The sequence below is a fragment of the Thunnus thynnus genome, chromosome 16 (genome assembly GCF_963924715.1).
Source record: "Thunnus thynnus chromosome 16, fThuThy2.1, whole genome shotgun sequence".
Lineage (NCBI taxonomy): Eukaryota > Metazoa > Chordata > Actinopteri > Scombriformes > Scombridae > Thunnus > Thunnus thynnus.
This window is the reverse complement of record NC_089532.1, coordinates 11,372,887-11,385,489: the sequence shown is the minus strand read 5'-3', so window position 1 is coordinate 11,385,489 and position 12,603 is coordinate 11,372,887. Positions and strand designations below refer to the sequence as shown.

Genomic DNA, 12,603 nt, shown 5'->3' with positions numbered 1-12,603 from the left:
AATTAAACCCCACTTCCAAGAATAGAATGCTACATTATGAATGCATACAACCAACCATGTGAATGAATCTGAATATTTTCTATACCATGCATCCCAGAAGACATGAATGCAGCATAATGAAAGATGTTGTCAAGTTGCATTAAGGGAATTGTGAACCAGAGTGTTTGGAGCGTGACTCATGTTAGGGAATAAATGTGAATATCCCAGCCTCTGCTGCACCAATTTTGATTGTTCTGTTTACTATTTACTATTTTTTTCATATATTTTGTGTGAGTCAGGTGTGAAAAACTGTTAGGACAAGTCAGTGGCTTAATATGTAATGAAAATATTAGCTGCAGCCCTAAACAACAGCTTTAATCCAAAAAGCAGAACTATATTACCTATATTACCAGCCTCTTTTGCCTCTTTTAGCAGGTCACCCTTAATTTTATCATGAATTTTTCATCAGGGATACACTCTATAATAATAACTGATGCCATATCTCTCCTCTACATCTTTTTAATAAAGCTGATAGGACACTAGTATTTTTTCTGTGCCTCCATGACCATTAACTCCATCATCTAAATACATTCTACACATGTTGAGGGGTCAAAGGTCAAATATCTTATGTCAGAAGAATGCAAAGGTCATGTTGCCAGTTCAGTTATCTTGTTAGTGTCACTCTGATAAGTTAGAGGAGCTCAGGCTCCAAGTGGCTGAAGCCCTCAGGCGAATGTCTAACAACATACCAGAGATAAAATGTTCTCTGTTTTTCTATGGTCTGGCCCGTAAGAGGTCTGTCAAAGAGTGGAAACATACACACAGGATTCTTTTAAGCAGTCAGTTCTGTTGATATCACTATGAGTGTTCATATGAGTGTTATTTCCCTGCTCCAACTGAACTGATATTAAACAAATTATTTTGTTTTTGAAGAGAAGTTGATCATCTAAATGTCCCTGGATTATAAAATGACAATACAATGATTTCCCCTACACGCATTTTGAAACTGTTCATCTTACTAGAGCAAAACACATAAACACAAATGTTTTGGTTGTAATTGTATTCAGTGGTTAAAAAAAAATAAGTTCACCAACACAACAAAAGTTATCATAATACATCGGGTTTTTCCCACTTTTATACTCCAACATCGCAAAAACATACATGAACATTTTTGCGCTTATTATGTCTTCTGTTTGTCCTCTATCAGTTGTAATGTTCTTTTGTTGTAATCTGCACTCATGGGTGATTATATTGCACATACCACACTGTAGGTGCTGACATGGCGACTGCTCCCCCTGTTAGTTCACCTTCATATCAGTCTGTATTTTGTGCTTAATAACCTTACTCCTTCTCCATTGAATAGTCCCAGGAAATTTAAATCCTTAGATTAAGATTATGTTGTCATTTCACCTGTCGCCTCTAGTTGAGTTTCTGTTTCCAGTCACCTGATGTTTCCACCTGCCTGCTTATGCCCATCAGCCAATCAGCTTCTCCTTGTACTGTAGGAAGTAAATTCTCTACTGCCAGTGTGCCAGATCTTCTTCTATAGAGGTAGGAGTTCATGCATTTCCAGCAAGTTGTCAGTTACATGATTATTCCTATCAGCTTGTTGCTGTTTGTGAATGTGTGGCATCAAGAATAAATTAGCTTTTATTCCATCTGTCTTTCTACCGCCAGTCCTACACTTTGCTTTCCACTGTGCATACATGGAGTATAACAAACTATACAGGATAGGATTAATTAATAGGACTGCTATGTTCAGTAAAAAGTGTATTTGAAATGTTAAAGGAATATTACAGTACCAATAGAGATTTCACCTATAAAGTTCATGAGGATGCTGTAACAAATAACAAAATTGTCAAATTAATGGAAATGAGAAGTTTAAAAGAAGTTGTTGCTGACATATTAATGGAAAGCAAAGTAAGTATTAAGTATCTATACAGGATTTAAAATGTATACTACTACGGATTACCAGTGACCATCAGGTACCGAGCTACCAATAATGACATAATATTTCAACCATATTACCTTAATATAACTACAGTGTCAACACTCAGCTGTGCTTTTGGATGGAAACATTTGGCTCCCATATCATGAATGAAATGCTGTAGACATTGTATGCATGTCTTTTTGTCGTCCTTTCCATATGAAGAGTGGAGTCTCTAAATACATTTTTTAGTTGTGTTGGTTCTGTATTACTCTGACATCTGCTATATATTAAGGGTGTTCACATCAGTGTTACATGAACTGTGTAATCTCTAATTTTAGGGGACCAAAAGTAGCTGGACAAATGAACATAAACCAAATCTGTGTACTACTTGGTCACAAATACTGTGTAATCAGTTGTTGTAATCTACAACCCATTGACATCAACCATCAGCCTTTTGCTTGCTTTGGGGGCTTTTTGCCTTCAGTCTGGTCTTCATCAAGTGAAACACAAGCTCAGTTGGACTGAGGTCAGATCTGATTTTTTGGCCCTAAAAACTCATTGATTGAATTGATTGCTTTGTCTGTATGTTTGAGAATGCCATTGATGCATGATCCTAAAGTTGAGGGAACTATATATAAAGATGCTTGATTTCCTGCAGTGTTATCCCATTAAAGCTTAAAGTTGGCACTTAAACCTTTGTACAGAGCCCTCACAACATTACGTACACACAGACCATTGTATTTGTAATTATTTGACAATTGCATGATGTGTGGGTATTGTTTCAAGATGGTTATGGTTGAGGTGGTCTGGGCCTTTAAAGGACATTTCTTTACCTGAAAATGTACAACTGTTCAAATGATCCAAAATTTCACCAAAAATCAAAGAGTCCAAAAACACAAAACAGATTTGTGTATCTGAACTTAGTTTTTTCTTCTTTCCTCACTCATTTATTATTTCATTCATGAGGTCAATGGTTGCTCCATCTCCCCATCCCCTGAAGTCTGCAACCTCCTTCCAGTCACACATTAAATCCGTCACCAAATCCACCTTTTTCCACCTCAAGAACATCTCCCGACTCTGGCTGTCACTCTCTAACACTGTTGCTCACACCCTGATCCATAGCTTCATTTCAAATCGTCTGGACTACGCAATGGAGTCCTGTTCAGGGTTCCCAGTAAAACCCTGGACAGGCTCCAATATGTCCAGAACTCCGCTGCCAGGGTTCTCACCCACATCAAACCCTGGCAGCACATCACCCCCACTCTCATTCACCTACACTGGCTCCCTGTGAAACACCGCATCTCCTACAAACTCCTCCCCCTCACCTACAAATCCCTCCACTCCCTGGCCCACCAGTACCTCTCTGACCTCCTCCACCGGCTCACACTTTCCTCGGACTCAGGACTGCTCTCTGTCCCCCGCACCTACCAACACACTTTTGGAGACAGAGCTTTCAGCGTAGCAGCCCCCACCCTCTGGAACTCTCTCCCCTCCAAAATACGCAATGTTCCTACCCTGGACTCTTTCAAATCAGCCCTCAAAACCTACCTGTTTACTCAGGCTTTTGGCCAACAGTTGACCTGTTAACCTCTCAGTTGTTTATTATTTAAGCTCGGCTTAGTTTTCTTTTTTCTCTTCCTTTTTCTGTAAAGCGTCCTTGGGTGTTTTGAAAGGCGCTATATGAATCTAATTTATTATTATTATTATGTTCTTCACTGGAAGGGCATTTCACCATGTTTTTCTGCTATACAGCGCACCCTATAGGCACTTCACCATGTTTTTTATTCATTAAAAGAGCACTCTTCAGGGCATCATGTTTTCTCACACCTGGGGGCGCCCTAGAGGGCATTGAATCCCTTTTTTGTCATAGAAGGAGAACCCAATTCTGCACTTCAGTATGTTAGACTTAGGGGAACCCTAAGTCACTTGAAGGGCACCCATACAGAACCTCTATCTCACCCCATCACAACAGCAACTCACAGGGCACTGCATTACATCTTGTGGAAGTTCTTTACAGGGCACTATCACATCTTCCACTGACATATAGTGGCACTGTATAGGGCACTTCATCCTGATTTATCCATAATTAACACAGTGATTACAGTACTTTGATATGTTTTCTCCTTCGTGTGGGCACCTTAGAGCAGTGGTTCTTAAACCTTTTCACATCATGGACCCCTAAACTGACAGAAACTAGACCATGGACCCCCATTTGATAAGATTTTCTCCCAGGTTCCCCCATCTGATAAGATTTTTGCTATTAGATGTTTTATTACAGAAAATGCATGAAACCCATGACCAAAAGAGTCATACATTCTGTCATTGTGTTACTTATGGATGGAATTATACTAAAAATAAATTATTCCCCTTTTTGCTGGAGACCCCCTGGAACACCCTCAAGGTCCCCTGGGAGTCCCTGGAGCCCACTTTGAGAACCACTGCCTTAGAGGGCACCTTCGCGGGATGTTTTCCGCCAGTGTCCTGTATCATTCAGTCGAATTTAATGATTTGAACCAGAACTATCCAGAATGGAATATTTTTGTAGGACGGCCATCCCGCCCATAAGAAACCTGACGGGTCACATATAAGCCCATAACCTGCTGTTACCACGCGGCTTCAAACCTCTGCATCCTCGCGGGTTACATAAGAGGGACGAGGCACCTCATTGGCTCTTTCGACTGAAACCATCACACGAGGGAGGATAATCGTTTGTGCGCTGTCGGACCAGTCGGACGAGCAGAGTCAGAGCACCCGGTACATTTTAGACGAAAAGGACTGGATTTTCCTTATCACACAGGCCAGCACCGGTCAGCGAGACACACCAAGACTATCTTCATTCAAACGAAGTGACATACAGACATCTTTGTACCAAAAGGTGGGGGCGTTTCCGGGTTTAGTTTTGGTTCAGAAGAGCGCGTCATTCATTTGTCAACGTATCTATTTCTCTGTATTTAATGGGATGAAATAACACTTGATGGTTTGACAGGAATTGCTAAGAAATGTTTTTTTTCAGTGAGGCATGACAAAGTTATCTCTTCCTATTTCAACATGGCACGCCGGTAGCTATTAGTTAAGTTGTGACGTATTAGGAAATGAGCTTTACCCATCGTGCCATGTTGACACCATGGTTCACACACAGGAACTGAAAGGCAGAGGAGTCAAATTTAAATATATTCTTTGTGTTTCTCTCCTATCTTGTTACAGACTCCGCCAACATGTCAGTGAACGTTCATATCAACAGCCCTAATGTGAACTACACAGATACACATATTGTGTCTCAGTATTCCTACCAGACCACATCAGTGCACAGAGATGAGAACAAAGTCACAGTAAGTCAGCCTCTCTCACATTTTGTCTCCTAAAGCTTTGTGGAACTGTGTACACACAGGTCTATAAATGTGCTATCAGCATAATCACCCACTGACTCTGCTCCTTATGGGGATAACAGGTGACCCCCCGCACCACTGAGATGACATTTCGCACCGAGAGGCATGTGCCCCGACTGGGTGTAATGCTGGTTGGCTGGGGAGGCAACAACGGCACCACTGTCACAGCAGCTGTACTGGCGAACAAGCTCGGCATCACCTGGAAAACCAAGACTGGAGTGAAGGTGAGAAGAGACATGCCTGTACACATACAGACAGATTTCATTCATTCCAGTATGGTGTGGAAAAACAATGTGCATAGACTTGAAATTCGTGGTATTTTGGATGGTGAGTCTACATAAGAAAACCACTGGCTTCCATATAGCCACCACTTACTGTTAAGAGTACCTTTGTAGTGAAGAAGCTAAAACACGCAAAACAATGACTCTTTTTTTTATAAAAAGTGCAAACTGTGTGGGGAAAAAAAGGGTCTAGATAGTGAATGAATTCATAACCAATACTATAATAGGATTTGAAAACCTGAGGCTACTATTAGGGCACTAATAGAGAATGTTCTTGTCCTATTTTATAAATAGAGCCTACTGTATATCCCCTGATACAGTGGTCGAGCCTCATTATAAGCTGGTTATGCTGACATGTTCAGTAGAGTGTTAAGAGCTTACCTAACTCTGGTCTTGAAGATTTCCCCTTATACGGATATTGTACTTTCTTACACTTCTTTGCAACTTGCACCTTCTTCTTTTCAGTTTATAGGATTTAATAGACTTATGTACTTTGTAATAAACCTGATAACTAGTAAATTCCTTAGTATTTAAAGGGAATGAAATGTGTTTTTTCTCTCCTTTCTCTCCCACATTCTTTAGAAAGCAAACTACTTCGGCTCCTTCCTTCAGGCGTCTACTGTTTGTCTAGGATCAGGGCCTGAAGGCGAGGTCAATGTGCCCTTCTGTGACCTCCTACCCATGGTGCACCCTAATGATATCATCTTTGACGGTATGGACAATTGCTACTCAGCTCAAGGTCTAACCTCCACTGAGAAGTGTGTGTATGTGGACCAGATATTATGTGAGTGCAAGTGGGAAAGTGAGGTAACTGCAAGGAAATCTGACTCCAGGGCAGTTTTAGAGGGTAGAGAGCTCTTCCATAAGGAGAGGATGGTCAGAGATGGACCCTTGGGTGTCCTTTAATGCAATCTAGTCTGTTGCTTCATAAGGGAAGTGCTGTAACAGATATAAAGCTGCTACAGTCTATTCACACTATTCTAGTCACTGCCTGTTTAGTTCTGGAAGTTGAGAGATATCTCAGGATTACAGCACATTTTTTAAACTTGGAGTGTGTATGTGTTTTTAGGCTGGGATATCTCCTCAATGGATCTTGGCAGTGCGATGGAGAGAGCCCAGGTGCTCGACTGGCAGTTACAAGAGCAGCTTCAACCACACATGAGCCGCATGAAACCTAGACCGTCCATCTACAAACCAGAATTCATTGCTGCTAACCAGGAGAGTCGAGCTGACAACGTCCTCACGGGGACAATGGAAGAGCAGGTGCTGGTTAGGGTTATGACTACTGATGTCTCTCCTCTTTGTAAATGTATTCTGATTTAGATTGTGTCTTTTTTCAGATGTTATTTGTAATTTGACTGAAGAGTAAATTGTCCTACAGGTGGAGCAGATCAGAGCTGACATAAGGGACTTCCATCAGTCGAGTGGCGTGGACAAAGTCATTGTTCTGTGGACGGCCAATACTGAGCGCTTCTGTGATATCATACCGGGGGTCAACGACACTGCAAAGAACCTGCTAGCTGCAATCAAGGTGAGAGCAGAAGCATGAAGAGCACTAAACATGCACTAAAGTAGAGCTGCAATGATTAGTCAATTAATTGATTAGTTGATTGACAGAAAATGAATCGGCAACTATTTTGATAACTGACTAATTGTTTAAGTCATTTTTACGTAAAAAAATTCAAACAATCTCTCGTTTAAAGTTCTCAAATGTGAAAATTTGCTGCTTTTCGTTGTTAGTTTTTAAGTTGCTGATTGAACAAAACAAGACATTTGATGACGTCACTTTGGGCTCCAGGAAATTGCAACAGGCATTTTTTTTTTTACTGTTTTCCGAAGTTATATGGGCCAAACGAATTGATTAATTGATATAATAATCGGCAGATTAATCATCAATGAAAATAATCATTAGTTGCAGCCCTACACTAAAGTGCAAGATTTAAAGGCACAAATCCATACCTTTCAGTAGAAATCTTTTAACAAAACGCTTTAACTGTCTTTGAAACCAACCTAACTTGTGTTGGTGGCTGGTAGTCATGAATCCCACCCTTCAACTTTAATTTCTCACTAATGCTTAGGACCAAACAGTAATCCTCCATCACATTTTGTGATTAATAAAGCTTAGAGGATGAAAAGATTAGTTCTGCAAACACACACTATGGATTTGTAAATGAAATGCCATAATGAGTCTGAAACAGTCTTAAAAAAAAAAGCAGTTCCTTTTATATCAGAAAATTGAGCTTTGCCCCTCTTGGGTGGGTTTTTACTTTATCTACTGTCTTCAGCATGCTTGCACTGCTGTCAGCAATGATAATAGTCTATTTCACAGACCTGTGATCTTCAGCAAATAGCTCAATTTTAGATAGTCGTGAAGCCGACAGTAGAGTTGTGCTACAGGGAGATGATGTAAAGAAAGTCTTGGGGGAAATGTTGCCTTGCAAGTCAAGCTTTCTCCCTCAGTGTTATATGATGATACACTTTGTAACTGTCATTATTTCTTTTTTTCTTAACGTCCATCAGGCTGGCGCAGAGGTTTCTCCCTCCACTTTGTTTGCAGTGGCCAGTATACTGGAAGGTTGCGCCTATATCAACGGCTCTCCTCAGAACACCTTCGTCCCAGGAGCCATAGAGCTGGCTGTGGAGAAGGGGGTATTCATCGGAGGAGACGACTTCAAGTCCGGTCAGACTAAGATCAAGTCAGTGCTGGTGGACTTTCTGGTCAGCGCGGGTATCAAGGTGAGAGACCGAATGCATGGGCAGAAGGGATGGGGATCACTGAAGCAATTGACTGATATGAATTAGATTTTGTGTTATGGTTATAATATACATGAGGTCACATGAAAAGCCAAGAATAGTGACACATCAGAGCAAATGTGATGTCAAAATGGAAAAAAATGTCATCTTGCCAGTCTGATAATTCACCAATCTATGTTGAAAGCATAAATTGGGAGTGTATTTAACAACTTGATGTGATGACAACCCTACAGCACTCTTTATTTTTCTGAGCAATGAGATTTTATTAAGCCCTCTTTCTACTTGACAGCCGACTTCCATTGTCAGCTACAATCACCTTGGAAACAACGATGGGATGAACCTGTCGGCTCCGCAGCAGTTCCGCTCCAAAGAGATCTCAAAGAGCAACGTAGTGGATGACATGGTGCAGTCCAACCCCATCCTGTACCAACCTGGAGAAAAACCTGACCACTGTGTGAGTGAGAGAGATGCAAACACAGAAAGAGAACGAGCTCTGGATGTTCACAGAAAACAGCTGATCAGACTTCTTAATGTGTCTTCATGTGTTTTATTCCAGGTGGTGATTAAATACGTCCCCTATGTGGGTGACAGCAAGCGTGCCATGGATGAATACACCTCTGAAATAATGATGGGGGGGACCAATACTATTGCACTTCACAACACCTGTGAGGTAAGTGGCCATTTAATCTGGTGCTGTAAAACATGTATTAGAAATGAGCAAAACTACCATATTAGGACAGTTTCCAATGTGAGAGTACAATCTGCTGACTGTCAGCTGCAGACAACAATCAGAGCTATTGAGCTTTATCTGACAGTAGTTGTGGAGGAGGGAGGCTCAGGAGTGCCGGAGCTTACTCTTAATCCTTCTTTACATGTCTTGGAGCTAATTCAAAGAGACGCATGCGGATCGTTGACATACTTATGTCATGGCATACCTGCTTTAGCCCACCACTATTTTTACACACAAATTAACTACTATTGTGTTTACGTTTACATGCTTAATCCATAATATGGTAAATTTTGAATTAGGAAATGTCTGACTTTGGCGCCTCCTAGTTGTAGCATTAAAAAATACACAGTGGCAGACAGCAATGCGAGCCACTGAGTTGAATGGGTTGAATGCTACATAGACCACCAATTTGTGCTAATATTCACTGGGATTGTGTCATTTATCTACAAACAAAAACGTAGGCCATCAGATTCTATAATCACACAAAAAATCTACAAATAGTGTCTTTAAATAATAAATTGGGTAAATTTTGTCTTTACAGCTTCTTATTTTTCAGATGTACTATTCTAGTGATTGATGCCTCAATTTACAGTTAACTGACTACTTATTTAGTTGGTACATCCAATATCAGTCAAATACTTTTATGCCACTGTGCATGTATCACTGTAGTTGGCATTAAAACCCTTTCAGGTAGGATTAGACAATGTCTGATTTATGCAACTTCTAGTAGTAGTAGTAAAAAAGACACTACCACACACTGCAATACAATTCATGCATGGGCAGAAAAACCACGTTCTAAAAATGGCATATTGTGTCTGTGTCTTTAACTCCCCCCTCTTGTACTTACCACATCTTTCTTTCTTTGCAACAGGACTCTCTACTAGCCAGCCCAATCATCCTGGACCTGGTGATCCTGACAGAGCTTTGTCAGCGTGTGACTGTCCGGCCTCAGGGGGAGGAGGACTTCCAGTCCTTCCACAGCGTCTTAGCTCTGCTCTCCTTCCTCTGCAAGGCCCCACTGGTCCCATCAGGGACCCCGGTCATCAATGCCTTCTTCCGCCAGAGAGCCTCCATAGAAAACATCATGAGGTATCCACCAGTTTCAATACAAAACCGGGGTTTCCTTTCCTTTGTATTTCTGCTATTTCCCCAAAACTTTCATTTTACATGTAACAAAAGAGCGGTGCTTTTAAGGCAGTGGACTCTACACGTGTGTGGAATTCTTGTGCGTTTGCTTTAGTGACAGAGGTTGACTATGTCCCGGCTTGTCTTTTTCAGAGCGTGCCTCGGCCTTCCTCCCCAGAACCATATGCTACTGGAACACAAACTGCAGAGAGACTTCCACACAAGTACTCCACACAGTACGTACATCAACGGCAACGTACCTTCTTTGAAAAAAGTCGCCCTCACCAACGGGAACCATATATCTCTAACAAATGGCATTTGTGCACATGTCGGTGATGCGCATGTGCATTATGACTGAAAATACACTACAGCCCAAAATAGAACTGAGAAGTCATACATTTGTAAACTTGAAACCTTATAGCCGTGTTTAAAAAAAACCAAAGGTCCTCATTGATCAAGCTGTCTTTGCAAAAAAACCCAATATAAAACATAGATTCCAGTGGTTTGAAAACTTTGCAGTCAACATATCATTTGCAGCGAGTGTCAATCTGTTACAAAAAGGCATCGTACAGAAAAATGTGCATGTTATAATTACAATAATGAACGGAGCAAGAGATTTACTACAGTTACCGGCCTATGTGAAGCCCATAGACAATCAGTCTCCAAATGCCATGACTTTGTATGAGGCAGGCTATTGATTTAAAATGTATTTCACAGTTTTTGTTTTTGCAAAATTAACTATGTATGAAATATTTTAAAAGATAATGCAGTTATTCCCCTTTGTGGTGCTTGTATCTTTGTATCTTCAGTTACTTTTCTATGTGCAATGCAAATGTACAGTAAGAATGTACAGTATAGTTCTTTTGATGGGTCCATATGTTTTTTAAGCAAATGTGATCTTGATCTTGCAGCTGTGAAAATGTAACCGGGAAACTACTTTATTTCTGTGAATATACAATACTCTAGCTTGATAAGTGAGGGGCATCTTCTTCAGTCACTGTTACCGTTACTATTTTGTGTTGTCACTGCCTTTTTATAGCCATGCAATGATGTGTTTGTGTGAAGCTAAATGACAGAAAAATAGGGATGTTCTAGGTTTGACTATTTTGTTATAGAGTATTATGGGCTATTTATATAGTATAATAAAACTTAACTATTGTTGTTTGACCTTAACATATCTGAGTTTGTCTATTTTAAACCCTCCTCTCCTCCTATCAAGCAATCTCATCTTCAAATATACTATATTTGCACAAATGGGTAATAGTGGATAATATCTCTCATGCACTCATACACACAAACACTCACACACACACATATAGTATTGAACCTCAGTACTTTTTTGCACCAACTGAAATGTGTCCCTATCACCAAATAAGTCATAAAAGTGAGTTGAGTTTTCAAAATTTCTAGAGCTGCAAGTAACGATTCTGAGAGCCCACAGTGATGCCTTCAATCTGCTTGTTTTGTCTGACTTAACAGTTTAAAACCTTGTATTAGTAGTATTCAATTTACTGTCATATATGACAAATAAAAACAGAAAATCGTCACATTTGAGAAGTTAGAACCAGAGCATGGTTGCCATTTTAGCTAATAATTTCTTCAATTATTTGACAAATTGTTTCATTTATACATTTTACACAATATATTCATGTGATTATTTATTTCATAATGTTGAATAATTATCTAATATTGAACACTGGGGTTGCATTGCTATCACACACAATTAAAACAGTCACAAACATCAAAGACTATATCAGCATGTCAAATGAATAATAAAAGGCAGAGAAGACGTACAAAACTACCAGTTGGATTACTTTTAATCTAAAAATGAAAAAAAAGAAGAAGAATTCACACTAATTTTCACTCAGTTTGGGTCAATATAGCACCAACACAATACTGGGTTAAAGTTACCCAGAAGGCCACTCAAGACAAGGGGTAGTTTGACCCAGTTATAGTGTTATTTCTACTACTTCTTCTAATCTCATTCTAAATTTACATGTCAGTTTGTTATTGTTACTTGTGTATCCTTTGAATGTCATATGCACATTGTTTTGTACAAGAAACAATACATTTGTGACAGATTTTTAGCTAAAGATCCCTGCCCCCTAAGCTCCAGACTTATGTACTTACTGTGTGACAATTTCTTTGGAAGTATGCACCACAAAAGAACATATACTAATATGTGAAAAACGTAGTGATAGTTTTAATCAATATGTGATTATAGGCATGATATGGATGTTATACAGTAACTCACAATAACACATATGCTGCCTACTTTGACCAAAACAGGCAATTCTGTGATGCACTGTATACTGTAGGCTATAATTTTATAGACAACGGCAATGATAAAGTGCAACATTCAGCATTTATTCTGCATTCAACAGAGTAGTTCTATGAGAAAACAGAACCTTTCCAGTT

At 39.9% G+C, this 12,603-nt stretch overlaps 1 protein-coding gene across 1 annotated transcript; it reads left to right on the top strand.

Annotated features, from left to right (window-relative positions):
* The first annotated feature begins 4,549 nt into the window (after nt 1–4,549).
* Nucleotides 4,550–11,358, top strand: LOC137199916 (inositol-3-phosphate synthase 1-A-like). The gene is made up of 11 exons (XM_067614526.1): nt 4,550–4,784; nt 5,114–5,238; nt 5,358–5,519; nt 6,159–6,288; nt 6,646–6,839; nt 6,958–7,107; nt 8,097–8,312; nt 8,620–8,784; nt 8,887–9,000; nt 9,932–10,149; nt 10,339–11,358. The coding sequence occupies exons 2-11, from the start codon at nt 5,125–5,127 to the stop codon at nt 10,541–10,543; spliced, it is 1,668 nt and encodes a 555-aa protein (XP_067470627.1). The 5' UTR covers nt 4,550–4,784; nt 5,114–5,124; the 3' UTR covers nt 10,544–11,358.
* Nucleotides 11,359–12,603: the final 1,245 nt, after the last annotated feature.

What these genes read in the sequence shown, in the direction of transcription:
- LOC137199916 (XM_067614526.1), top strand. Translation starts at nt 5,125, where the DNA reads ATGTCAGTGAACGTTCATATCAACAGCCCTAATGTGAACTACACAGAT. An exon ending in TAATGATATCATCTTTGACG is followed by an intron (nt 6,289 to 6,645) that starts GTATGGACAATT and finishes ATGTGTTTTTAG; the next exon opens with GCTGGGATATCTCCTCAATG. An exon ending in GAGAAAAACCTGACCACTGT is followed by an intron (nt 8,785 to 8,886) that starts GTGAGTGAGAGA and finishes GTTTTATTCCAG; the next exon opens with GTGGTGATTAAATACGTCCC.